Source organism: Symphalangus syndactylus, chromosome 2 (assembly GCF_028878055.3).
Source record: "Symphalangus syndactylus isolate Jambi chromosome 2, NHGRI_mSymSyn1-v2.1_pri, whole genome shotgun sequence".
Classification (NCBI taxonomy): domain Eukaryota; kingdom Metazoa; phylum Chordata; class Mammalia; order Primates; family Hylobatidae; genus Symphalangus; species Symphalangus syndactylus.
Window position 1 is genome coordinate 40,978,923 of NC_072424.2, and position 13,854 is coordinate 40,992,776.

The window sequence follows — 13,854 nt, forward strand, 5'->3', positions numbered from 1 at the left end:
ATATCCCTATGAAATATGTCTCATATTTACCCCCTTTCTTGCATCTCCACTGATGCCACATGAAACTTTCAGGAGGTGTTAGTTGCATTATTACAATAACTTCTGAGTTTGTTACTTTGCTTCCAATCTCTCACTGGTCATCTCTGAGTGTCACTGCCAGATTAATTTTCATAAAATATTGCTTGTAGTATGTCATTCCTCTGGCCAAGAAACTACATTTTATTTATTTATTTATTTATTTATTTATTTATTTATGTTTTGAGACAGAGTCTCTGTTAACCAGGCTCAAGCAATTCTCTTGCCTTAACGTCCCGAGTGCTGGGACCACAGGCACTTGTCACCACACTCAGCTAATTATAAAGGCCATAAGAGTAGCAATCATGGCTTTTCAAGCCTGACAGAACCTAGCATCGTGCTGTACTCACATTGTTTAAGAAATAAACATATGGATACACGGATTGATGTGCGTGGTATTTGGGAAGATTTGCTCCAATCTTGGCACTATATTTTATTTATTTATTTATCTAGTGAACCAGAAATAAAATTCTAAGCCCCCCAACCAAATGAATGGGTTCCTTTTCTGGGCCAAAGGCATTCCTAAATTAACCTGAAAAACTAGTTGAGGCCATGATGAGAAGTGGGAGTCAGACATGCCTCATTATTTTCTCCTGCTTTTGGAATTCAGGACCAGCATTTAACATTAAAGCAGAGATCTTAAGGTTGACACAGCAGACTCTTTGTAGCAATGATATCAACATTGACAGATAGCAGGCCCCATCTGTCATGATAGCAGGCAAAGGTGTCTTTTGTGGTGAAAATCTACATTCTGTAGAAAATCCCCTTCCCTTTCCAGATCTTTTTCCTGATCCAGGGGAGAACTAACTAAGAGTCTGATACCTTTTTAAATCTGATAAGAAACACTGGCCAGGTATGGTGGCTCACACGTGTAATCCTAGCACTTTGGGAGGCAGAGATGGGAGGATCACTTGAGTACAGGAGTTCAATACCAGCCTGGGCAACATGACGAAACACCATCTCTACAAAAAATACAAAAATAAGCCAGGCATAGTGGAATGAACCAGTAGTCTCAGCTACTTAGGAGGCTGAGGTGGAAGGATCACTTGAGCCTGGTCAAGGCTGCAAGTAAGCCATGATCCAGCTACTGCACTCCAGACTGGGTGACAGAGGGAGACCCTGTCTCAAAACAAAACAAAACAAAAAAATAAAGAAACATTTACAATCTATGCTCTCTGGAGCCTGCTACCTGTAGCCTTCTCTGCATAATAAAAACCTTGATTTCCACAATTCATTGTGTGTGTGTGTGTGTGTGTGTGTGCATATCTCAGTAAAAATTCCTTAACTTAACCCAGACATTCCCTTCTGTGGGTTCCAGGTCTTTAAACTCTTTCAACCAATTGTCAATCAGGACATCTTTGAATCCACCTACATCCTGGAACTTGCCACCCCCACCCCCCATTTCGGGACCAAGCCAATGTACATTTTACATGTATTGATTGATGTCTTATGTCTCCCTAAAATGTATAAAATGAAGCGGTGTCCCGACTATTTTGGACACACATTCTTAGGACCTTCTAAGGCTGTGTCACAGGCATGTCCTTAACATAGGCAAAATAAACTTCTAAATTGATTGAGACCTGTCTCAGATACTTTTTGGTTTGCAATTTATTTATTTGAGACAGGGTCTTGCTAGGTTGCCCAGGCTGGGGTACAGTGGCAGAATCATGGCTTACTGCAGCCTCAACCTCCTGGGCTCAAGGGATCCTCCCACCTCAGCCTCCTGAGTAGCTGTGACTACAGGCACCCACCACTAGGCTGGGTAATTTTTTTCTTCTGTAGATATGGGGTCTCCCTGCGTTGCCCAGGCTGATCTAGAACTCCTGGGCTCCAGCGATCCTCCTGCCTCGGCCTCCAGAAGTGCTGGGATTACAGATGTGAGCCACTGTGCCTGGCCAGGTACTATATTTTAAACAAAAAGGATCTAGGTAATGACAAGGACAGCACAAATTCCTATAATGAATGCAAAAGTGTCTTGATATCACAATGTCTAGCACAGAGTTATTGGAGGCCATCCTGCCCAGCGTGTTACAATTTACAAAGCTGCTTCTCTGAAGCTGGATTTAGGATCTGCCTTAAACTCCGCGGCGGGGCCCTTGACAGCAGTGGGGACTGGAGCAAGATCAGAGCCGCTCGCGTTGATGGTCACTGTTGCTTCGGGCGCAGGTTTGGTTTTCTTTGGGGTTGCCATTTCAACTAGACGGCCTCTGGGTAGGCCAGATCTGGATCCTCTGTCTTTATCTGAGTTGCAGAGGTGGGACCACCCCTCTTTCACATAGTTAGCTCCGGTTCGCAAACACTCGGCCCCGCACAAAGATGGCGTGGAGGCGGGCTGGGCCAATGCGGTGTGGCGTTGCTCCCGGTTGCCTAGGTAACAGCCAATGGGCAGCGGGAATTGTACCCAGTGCGGTCGCCCAGGATGGCGGCGTCAAGTGGGGCAATCGCTGGTGGAGGTGGCGGAGAGCAAGGTGGCAGCCGGGAGCCCATCAGAGGAAAAGTCCGAGGCGCTGGAGCCCTGCGTCCAGGCGTGACGGTCATCCCGAAAGGCCGGCCCCAGGTTGGCTGGAGGCGCAGGAGGGAGGGAGCCGGGAAAGAGTGTGATCGGTCAGGTGGGCACTGAGGAACGGAGCACGAGATGACCCGGCTCGGGGGCGCGGCTCCACCTCAGATACGCTGACCTGAGGGCGGTTGCCTGTGGGGGACCCAAACCTGAACCCTTTAGTCTCCACCGCGGGGGTCGAGGCCCGGGAGAGCTGACTGGACTGGGGTTAGCGAGCAGAGGGTGGAGGTTTGCATCAGGGGAATTGGCAGACCTGTGTGAGCGTTAGACCCTGCCGGGCGGGAGAGCGGGCCCGGATAGCAGGAAGGAACGCGGCTGGAAGGTGAAAATGGGGTGCGAGAAGGTGTTGTCTTGTTGTGGCCTAGGGCTTTGTTTTCCCTGGGCCCGCCTTTATCTCACGGGTGGAGAGAACTCCCACATATGGAAGCCTGGGGAATGGGATGCTTCATTTAGTTTATGAGTGGTATCCCTGCAGTATAGCATCTCTGAACTGCTTAGGTACCAGCAGGAATAACTGCTATATCGGAGTCCAGCCCTGGCATTCCCTTTCCCGTGAAATAGGATAGTATTCTGGCAGTATTACTCCCTAGTCCCAATCACCCCCAGGTCATCATCGCCTTTAAGAAAAAAAAAAATCTTTTTGGCGCCAGTATTTTCTTCCCACTTTCTTCAATCTAACCATCCCATAGTCTTCCTAAATGAACCCTTCATATAGCAACGATGCATTTCTTTACTTTTCACACGAGGAAAGAGGAGGTTAGACTTATAATGAAAAACAGTTATTTCGAGCTCCTTTTAAAACACTTAAAAAAGAATATTTCGGCCGGGCGCGGTGGCTCACGCCTGTAATCCCAACACTTTGGGAGGCCGAGGCGGGTGGATCATGAGGTCAGGAGTTCAAAACTAGCTTGGCCAAGATGGTGAAACCTCGTCTCTGCTAAAAATACAAAAATTAGCCAAGCGTGGTGGCATGCGCCTGTAATCCCAGCTACCCAGGAGGCTGAGGCAGGAGAATCGCTTGAACCTGGGAGGCGGCGGTTGCAGTGAGCCGAGATCCTGCCACTGCACTCCAGCATGGGGACAGAGCAAGACTCCGTCTCAAAAAAATAAAGGAGTATTATTTGACTTTTTGTTCTAGGTTCCTAACAAGGCTAATCTTTGTTCATCAGAGCCTTCATTTTCTTCTCTTTAGGATTCTAAAAGCTTATGAACTGCTTTCTTTATTACTGAAATAATTTGACAAGACTATTGTACCCTGGGAAGGGTGGTTTTGGGGGGACATGTGGGTAGTTAGGGTGGCTGCCTCCATATTCTCTAACTGGATCTCCCCCACCGCCCCAACCTTTTGTTTTGTTTTTCTTTTCTTTTCTTTTTTTTGAGACAAGGTCTGGCTCTGTTGCCCAGGCTGGAGTGCAGGTTTGGTGCAGTCACTGCTCACCCTGGCAGCCTCAAATTGTGGGCTCAAGCAATCCTCCTGCCTCAGCCTCCTGAGTAGCTGGGACTACAGGCATGCACCACCACATCCAGCAAATTTTTGTATTGTTTTGTAGAGATGAGGTCTCACTACGTTTCCCAGCTTGGTATTGAACTCCTGGGCTCAAGCAATCCTCTTGCTTCAGCCTCCCAACGTGCTGGGATTACAGGAGTGAGCCATCATGCCCGGCCCTTTTCCTCTTTATGTCAGTTTTTTTTTTAATCCTCTTAAATTGGACACAGTTTACTGTGAATAAAAAAATGTTGTTTAATACGTTGATTTCTTAAAATTAGAAAAAGATAAAAAGAACGGAAACAAAAATTCTCATTATTGTCTCAGAGTTCTGTTTGGAAATAAGAAAATAATAATAAAAAAGAAATGTCTGGAGCAGAAGAAAATGAAGATAGCAGGAATATGGTATATAGTGCAGACTAATAGTGTATTGGTTTACAAGGACAGAATAGTAATTTTCTTTTATGTAAATGTTTGGACTGATCCTTTGCAACCCATCCATCGGGAGTGCAGAAAGGGTTAGTGTCTGTTTAGAAGTGTGAATCATCTTGGTTTGTGACTGGATTCCATGGGTGTATCTGTAGCCTGAACCCCTAAGCCATATATTCTTTTTAAAAATATGATTTGGATAACTGATACAAATACTGATTTGCATCCCTTATTAAAGTATTGGGTCAGACACAGTGGCTCACACCTGTAATCCTAGCACTTTGGAAGGCTGAAGCAGGCAAATCACTTGATCCCAGGAGTTCAAGACCAGCATGGGCAACATGGTAAAACCCTGTCTCTACCAAAAAATGCAAAAATTAGCTGGGTGTCGTGGCATGCCCCTGTAGTCCCAGCTACTCAGGAGGCTAAGGTGGGAGGATGGCCCAGGAGGCAGAGGTTGCAGTGGCTGAGATGACACCGCTGCACTCCAGCTTGGATGACAGAGCCAGACTCTGCCTCAAAAAAAAAAAGTATTGGGCTTTCAGTCTTCATCAGCACTGACTATACTTTGTTAAACTAGATTTGTCTCAATGACCATGGTTACTGGTGAAGTTCCTTTTTAGGTCAGTAGCTGTAAAGCTATTCATTAGCATGGTTAATTATAAAAGTCATAAAATCCAGACACTGTCCCAAATAGTGACAATATCAACTATTTGGGCATATGTGACAGTTTCTAGCCAAATGTATTCAGCCATGGCCTGAGACTCATGGATTCTACACGCATTCCCTTTCATTAGCACTTCTGACTGTGGTCTTGGCAATGGACGTCATTTTGGCAAGCACCTGCTGAAGGGAATTTGCTATATGTCCCTAAGTCAAAATGGAATGGAAGTTTGTAGTATGTACTGTTAAAAACCAATGGGAGAGGATGGTGGGAGGGTTAGGTTGAAACATGGTATTCCAGTTATTATTGCTGTATGACAAAGTACCCCAGAATTTAGCAGCTTAAAACACCCATATGGTGGCTGGGCATGGTGGCTCACACCTATAATCCCAGCACTTTGGGAGGTTGAGGCGGGCAGATCATGAGATCAGGAGATCAAGACCATCCTGGCTAACACAGTGAAACCCCATCTCTACTAAAAATACAAAAAATTAGCCGGGGCCAGGCGCAGTGGTTCACGCCTGTAATCCCAGCACTTTGGGAGGCCGAGGCGGGTGGATCACAAGGTCAGGAGATCGAGACCATCCTGGCTAACACGGTGAAACCACATCTCCACTAAAAATACAAAAAAAAATTATCCGGGCATGGTGGCGGGTGCCTGTAGTCCCAGCTACTGGGGAGGCTGAGGCAGGAGAATGGCGAGAACCTGGGAGGCAGAGCTTGCAGTGAGCCGAGATTGCACCACTGAACTCCAGCCTGGGAGACAGCGAGACTCTGACTCAAAAAAAAAAAAAATTAGCCGGGCGTGGTGGCGAGCACCTGTAGTCCTAGCTACTCGGGAGGCTAAGGCAGGAGAATTGCTTGAACCCAGGAGGCAGAGCTTGCGGTGAGCCGAGATCACACCACTGTACTCCAGCCAGGGTGACAGAGCGAGACTGTCTCAAAAAACAAAACAAACAAACAAAAAAACACCCATATGATGCTCATGGATTCTGTGGGTGAGGGAATTTGGACCTCGCACCATGGGGAGGCCTCTCTCTGCTCCCTGATATGGGATGGAATGCAGGCTCAATGGCTGAGGGCTGGAATCATCTGAAGGCTCCTTCACTGATGCCTGGTACGTGGAATAGGATGATTCAAAGGTAAGGGCAGCCAACTGGAGCACCAATATATGGCATTTCTGTGTGGCTTGGCTTTCAGTGTTAGCCTCTGGGTAGTCAGGCTTTTTATGTGGTGGCTTAGATCCCCAAGTGTGAGTGTATGAGTGACAAGATGGAAGTTGCATCAGCTTTTATGATCTAACCTCAGAACACACCACCATTTTCTTTTGAGACAGAGTTTCACTCTTGTTGCCCAGGCTGAAGTGCAATGGCGCGATCTTGGCTCACTGCAACTTCTGCCTCCTGGGTTAAGCAATTCTCCTGCCTCAGCCTCCAAGTAGCTGGGATTACAGGCATGGGCCACCACACCCAGCTAATTTTGTATTTTTAGTAGAGACGGGGTTTCTCCATGTTGGTCAGGCTAGTCTTGAACTTCTGACCTCAGGTGATCAGTCCGCCTCGGCCTCCCAAAATGCTGGGATTACAGGCATGAGCCACCACACCCGGCCCACACCATCATTTTCATTGTGTTCTTTTGGTCCAAGCAGTCACAAGCCTACTCAGATTCAAGGGAGGGGAGGTAGATTTCACCTTTTAATGGATCAATGGCCAGATCAAATTGTAGACAAACATGTAAGACAGAAGATACTGTTGCAAACATCTTGGAAATACAGTCCGCCACATTTGGTAATAAGAAGGTAAACTTTTCGATTTCATTGGCTTCCTTAAAATATTTAGAGTATAATCCCCAAGAGCTAACAGCATACTAAAAAAGTGGTTAGGGGCTGGGCGTGGTGGCTCATGACTATAACCCCAGCACTTTGGGAATCCAAGACAGGCAGATCACATGAGGCCAGAAGTTTGAGACCAGCCTGGCCAACATAGTGAAACCCCATCTCTACTAAAAATATGAAAATTAGCTGGCCGTGATGGCACGCCTGTAATCTCAGCTACTCAGGAGACTGAGGCACGAGAATCTCTTGACCCTGGGAGGCGGAGGTTGCAGTGAGCCAAGATCATGCCATTAGACTCCAGCCTGGGTGACACAGTGAGACTCTGTCTCAAAAAAAAAGAAAAAGAAAAATAAAGTGGTTAGGTGTACAACTTGAGAACTAGTACTTTGTCCGTAAATAACCCTCAAACTGGAGAAATGTTCCCTTCTTTTAGCAATATTCTACTGTTCCTTCTGGAACAAGGTAGAATGCCACTCTTTGGAAGCTTCACGTAGCCTTGAGAAAAAGTAAATAAATACAAGGCAGTACTTTCCCTGAGTCCCTGTGTAGTCAATATGACTCCTCAGATCCCACTGCAATAACTCCTTCCAAATTTTGAGTGAAAACAAGTTGGTTAGGCCGGGCGTGGTGGCTCAAGCCTGTAATCCCAGCACTTTGGGAGGCCGAGGCAGGCGGATCACGAGGTCAGGAGATCGAGACCATCCTGGCTAACACGGTGAAACCCCGTCTCTACTAAAAATACAAAAAATTAGCCGGGTGTGTTGGCGGGCGCCTGTAGTCCCAGCTACTCGGGAGGCTGAGGCAGGAGAATGGCGTGAACCCGGGAGCCAGAGCTTGCAGTGAGCCGAGATCGCGCCACTGCACTCCAGCCTGGGCAACAGAGCGAGACTCCGTCTCAAAAAAAAAAAAAAAAAAAAAAAAGAAAACAAGTTGGTTAACTGCTGCCAGACATCTAAAGGAAATGCTCTTATAATCTTTTTGTATAAATAGTGATTTTGTGTTTAGGTTTTGGAATGGTTGTTTAATTATAAGATTTAGTGGAAGATACAGCCCTTCAGATTCTAACTGATGTGTTTTGAAGGAATGGAACTTCAACCATAAGCTGACTTTTAGTGCTGTGACTTAGTTCTGGGAAGAGCTGAGGATTGCCTGATCAAAATGCCCATCTGTACTGGAAAGCATTTTTTTCTGCTATTCTGATGGAAAACTACTTCTCATGCTCTCATTAATGTTGTATTTGCAATGTTGGCCTCTATCCCAGCACACTCTGATGCTGGGCTGGTGTTAGTCTTATTAACTAGATTATAAACTTGTCAAAGGAAGATACTGTATTTTATACATCAACTGAGCACGTAGTAGGTATCAAATAAATATTTGTAGATTAATCCTCCATTTCCATTCCAGGTCATAGAAAACAGGAACTGTCTGAAAACTTTTAAGATAAGCAGGAGGATAAGAGCACTTGGGCAGAGGTGGAGATGATGGGGCTGGTGGTGGTTGGAGATAGGGGTATTTTGGTTAAATGCACCTAAGGCAGCGTACACTTACCAGGCTGGTGGCCTTTAGAATGTATCTACAAAATTGCTTTGCAGTCCTTTCCTCCCACCATTCCATGACACTGGTTCTCCTTTGCTTATTTCCTACAGTTTCATCCTTTTATCCTGTAATCTGTCACCATGACCCTGACAAAAGGTTCCTTCACCTACTCCAGTGGGGAGGAATATCGTGGCGAGTGGAAGGAGGGTGAGAAGGACCCCTGGGGAGTATCCAGTGATGAACACTTCATTTGCTGGAAGACAAATGCATCAGGATATATAGCCAACTTTATGGATCTTGATTTTCAACTCCAGTATTTAATTCCATATAGTGCCTGCCTTTCCTTTATTCCATTTTAGGATTAAATAAAGGAATTCGAAAATGCTATTGTTAATTCAACCTCCAGGGATGAGTTATATTTTTCTTTTTTTTGTTTTTGTTTTTGTTTTGTTTTGTTTTGTTTTTTGAGATGAGGTCTTGCTCGCTCACTATGTTGCCCAGGCTGGAGTGCAGTGGTGCAATCTCGGCTCACTGCAACCTCTGCCCCCTGGGTTCAAGCGATTCTCGTGCCTTAGCCTCCCGAGTAGCTGGGATTACAGGCGCCTGCCACCACATCTAGCTAATTTTTGTATTTTTAGTAGAGATGGGGTTTCACCATGTTGGCCAGGCTGGTCTCGAACTCCTGACCTCAGGTGATCTGCCCACCTCGGCCTCCCAAAGTGCTGGGATTACAGGCATCAGCCACCATGCCCAACCCATGCCAGCCTCTCTTCTAAGCATTTTGTATTTATCATCTTATTTAATCCTCATGACAACCTTATGAGGTAGGCACATACTATTATTATTCCCATTTAACAGATGGGGAAATTGAGGCAAGGAGAAGCTAAGTAACTTACTGAAGATCACAGAACTGTAAGTGGTAGAACAAGAAAGCAAACACAGCAGGCAGCCTGACCCGGTGTCCTCAAAATCTAACTACATTGCCTCTCTGAGGAAAAAAAAAAACAAAACAAAAAAAACCACCAGTATCCCATTAGCAACTTAAAGGTACTGGGCAAATCTAACAGCCTGATTAGCAGCACTGGTTTCAGCTTCATTATAGCAACAGGGCTGTGCTTACTCTCTGAACTGACCAGAAAACAGAGCAAGATGTTGTGGGAGTAATCATGCCTTTCAAACAGAATTCAAGGGAGTTCTTGTGGTGGATACAGCCCACCCAGCAGAGCCTCAGGAAGTCTGTCCTCTAACAGTCCACATTAAAGGGGACACCAGGTATTTGAAAGCCAGGAAGAAAGGCTTGGGATTGAAGGAGCCAAGGTCACATCACACCTGTACAATTTCTCTCAAGGCTCAAGAATTTAGGACAGGCACAGTAGCTCATGCCTGTAATCCCAACACTTTGTAATTCCAGCTACTGGGGAGGCCGAGGCAGGACAATCACTTAGAACCAGGAGGCGGAGGCTACAGTGAGCCAAGATCCCACCACTGTGCTCCAGCCTGGGTGACAGAGCGAGACTCTGTCTCGGAAAAAAAAAAAAAAAAAAAAAGAAGAGAGGCTGGCACATAGTAAAGGCACTATAAATATACATGTTAGCAATTGTTATTTATTTATTTATTTATTTATTTATTTCGCGACGGGGTTTTGCTCTTGTTGCCCAAGCTGGAGTGCAACGGCATGATCTCAGCCCACTGCAACCTCCGCCTCCCAGGTTCAAGCGATTCTCCTGCCTCAGCCTCCTGAGTAGCTGGTTACAGGAGCGTGCCACCACCATGCCTGGCTAATTTTTTGTGGTTTTAGTAGAAACGGGGTTTCACCATGTTAGCCAGGCTGATCTTGAACTCTGGACCTCAGGTGATCTGCCCGCCTCCTCAGCCTCCCAAAGTGCTGGGATTACAGGCGTGAGTCACTGTGCCCAGCCAGCTATTGTTTTTTTGGTTGTTTGTTTGTTTGTTTGTTTTTTGAGACAGAGTCTCACTCTGTCAACAGGCTGGAGTGCAGTGGCGCGATCTTGGCTCACTGAAACCTCTGCCTCCCAGGTTCAAGTGATTCCCCTGCCTCAGCCTCCCAAGTAGCTGGGACTACAGGCAGGCGCCACTACACCCAGCTAATTTTTGTATTTTTAGTAGAGACGGGGTTTCACCATGTTGGCCAGGCTGGTCACGATCTCTTGACCTCATGATCCACCCGCCTCAGCCTCCCAAAATGCTGGGATTACAGGCATGAGCTACGGCGCCTGGCCAGCTGTTGTTATTTTAAAGTGCTCTCTTATTCATGCTTGGGTAGACCTGCTTTAATATGTAGTGATAAGATGGGAAGGCCCCAGGAGCCAGGTTTTCCCAGCGCCTGACTCTGGCTAATAATCCTCTGCCCTGCTAATGTCACTGCTTCTCTTGTTTTCTTTGTGGGTAGGGTGATGGCAGGTAAGGGATGCTACAAGAGTAAGAAGGGACCCTGAAGCTGCCTCCTTCCAACCTGACACCTATCCTTCTCTTTGTTCAGGCCGCAGGCATGGTTTTGGTCAACTGATGTTTGCAGATGGTGGCACCTACCTGGGTCATTTTGAGAATGGGCTCTTTAATGGCTTCGGGGTATTGACCTTCTCAGATGGTTCAAGGTGGGTATGAGGTCATTCCTTTCTTAGCCTTAAGGGAGGGTCTGACATAAAAATGGGACTCTGGTAAATATCTGGTCAATCCTGAGCTTGTCTCACTCCCTGCAGAACACAGATGAGGAATAATAGTTCTTTTATTAGTTATTTTTTAAGTGGACCTAAAATTTGAAATGTCAACCAAGTGAGTGACTTTCCACCCCACTCCCATTCACATCCTATCTTCTTTCCTTGAGATCAGGGCTTCATGTCATATATACTCTCTGCTCCTTGGGAATAGGTGGGGTAGGTGGAGCTATGTGACAGGTGGAATTGGCTTGCTCCTTGGCATCATTAAATAACAGAGATCAGCAGCTGCTCGACTCCCTTCATCTGGACAGCTAACTTTCCACTGAAGGCTAACTTCTTGGTGTTTCTGCAGGTATGAGGGGGAGTTTGCCCAGGGCAAGTTTAATGGCGTCGGAGTCTTCATTCGATATGACAACATGACCTTTGAGGGGGAATTTAAAAATGGCAGAGTAGATGGTTTTGGTAAGTTGCAGCCCAGCAGGATGGCTGACTTAGGTGGGCATAATATGGGTGGAAATATACCTGTTTAGTTTTAATCCTGTGGGTGTCCAGCAATCCATAGTGGCCGTCCCTGACACCTATCCATTGAACTCATCAATAGAGTACTCCTGAGTAGAGCCAGGAGTTTTTCTCTTCTTTGGCCTCGACATATCAAGCTCATCTTTGAGACATTAATGCCATTGTCACTCCCATATTTTCTCTGCCCTCCTCAAAGGCCTGCTGACTTTCCCTGATGGTTCTCACGGAATCCCCCGCAATGAAGGTCTCTTTGAGAACAACAAGCTGCTGCGGCGTGAGAAGTGTTCTGCCATTGTTCAGCGGGCCCAGAGCGCCTCCAAGTCAGCCAGAAATCTCACTGCCTGACAGCGCAGTGGGCACCAGCTGACATGTATTGGGTAAAGCCAGTGCCCCTGTTGTTGACTCGAGGTGAACAAATGAATCAGAGCTGAGATGAGTTGACAATGACAGTGGAGCAGAGGCCTTGTATGTGCCCTGTCACCTGCCATTCCAGAACTGGACCACAGAAAAGTGCTGAGGATGCTGGCCAGCAGACCCCGCAGCAGCCATTGGTGGTCCTGTCTTTCCCTGACCCTTATGTGCTGGAGGACAGAGGAGCCACCTCTTATCACTGGTTGATACTCTGTTCCTAAGACCTCAGGTTACCCAGTGTAGCCTGCTGTGACCCTTCTGCTTCATTTTCTGCCAAGTGATACAGAACCTTCGTTCTGCTGCTTTTGGGACGGGTGATCCTAGCCCCAGCTTAGGGCCAGTGCTCTGTGCTACTCTGGAGAAACAGGAAAAAGATAGGGGTGGCTCAGTACAGCAGCCCTGTGAAAGTCAAGGCCAGCGCTTTTCTAATTTAATTATTATTATTATTATTTTATTTTTTATTTTTGAGATGGAGTCTCACTCTCGCCCAGGCTAGAGTGCAGTGGCGCGATCTCAGCTCACTGCAACTTCTGCCTCCCAGGTTCAAGCGATTCCCCCGCCTCAGCTTCCTGAGTAGCTGGGACTATAGGAGCGCGCCACCATGCCCAGTTAATTTTTGTATTTTTTTTAGTAGAGACGGGGTTTCACCATATTGGCCAGGCTGGTCTCAAACTCCTGACCTCATGATCCACCCGCCTCGGTCTCCCAAAGTGCTGGGATTACAGGCGTGAGCCACCACGCTCAGCCTTTAATTTTATTATTATAAAAAATTGAGCCAGGGTTTTGCTATGTTGCTCAGGCATGTCTCAAAATCCTGGGCTCAAGCGATCCCCCTGCCTGGGCCTGCCAAAGTGCTAGGATTGCAGGTGTGAGCCACCGTGCCTGGCTGGCAGAGCTTTTCCGTATGTTACTCCTCATGCTGGTTGGAATCATGGCTGCAGGCTTCCACTTGGTCTGATCAGACTGGTATTCATTCCTGCCCATGTCCCCGTGAAGGATTCGGTAAGAGTGCTATTTCCTCCTCCCTTTAGAAGACAGGGCTGTCTTCTTTCATCAACTTAGAGCAGATAATCCCCACGTGTGCCTCTCTTCTTTCTTAGATGGGGAACAGGATCCCCTTTTGGGACAGTCAAGAAAAAAACTCATGTAAACAGTAATCTTATTACTTGTATTTGTGACTAACTCCAGGGAAAAGGGTAGAATATTTAGGCCACTTCAGGCACTACCATGGAGTGAACTGAATTCATAGGGATGGCTTGGGCTGACACAGTGTCTTCCCAGTGGACTAATAAATAAGACTCACCCGAACCCCTGGGTCTTTGGTAGAATTGGACCTACTCTAGGACTGTGGGGAACTAAAGGAGCATTTGGCTTACTGTAGCTCTTCTATCATGAGCCTTGACCATCAGGCCACAATCAGACCTTACTGATGGGATCTCTGCAGTTTATTACGGAGACCTCCCATTACCCTGGCACCCAAATACGTCCCTCACCTCTAGCCCCCTAGCCTCACATTGAATGTCTCTTAAACAGCAGATTGTGGTGGAAGTTATAGCCGTGTGCCTCTATTTATTCTCTGAATTGTACTGTAGGAAAAGGTGTTTATAAAGAATAAAGAAATCACCAGAACTGCCTATACCTAGTTTTCCTGACTTTCTGGCC

At 46.6% G+C, this 13,854-nt stretch overlaps 1 protein-coding gene across 2 annotated transcripts; it reads left to right on the forward strand.

Moving 5' to 3' along the window:
* The first annotated feature begins 2,391 nt into the window (after positions 1 to 2,391).
* Positions 2,392 to 13,826, forward strand: MORN4 (MORN repeat containing 4). 2 transcript variants are annotated; one of them, XM_055253326.2, is made up of 5 exons: positions 2,496 to 2,632; positions 8,695 to 8,791; positions 11,085 to 11,199; positions 11,615 to 11,724; positions 11,978 to 13,826. In XM_055253326.2, exons 2-5 carry the CDS (start codon positions 8,725 to 8,727, stop codon positions 12,124 to 12,126), a joined length of 441 nt encoding a protein of 146 aa, XP_055109301.1. In that variant the 5' UTR covers positions 2,496 to 2,632; positions 8,695 to 8,724; the 3' UTR covers positions 12,127 to 13,826. The 2 variants fall into 2 exon arrangements, with proteins under 2 accessions (XP_063485602.1, XP_055109301.1); XM_063629532.1 differs by lacking the exon at positions 8,695 to 8,791 and having other exon boundaries at positions 2,392 to 2,632.
* Positions 13,827 to 13,854: the final 28 nt, after the last annotated feature.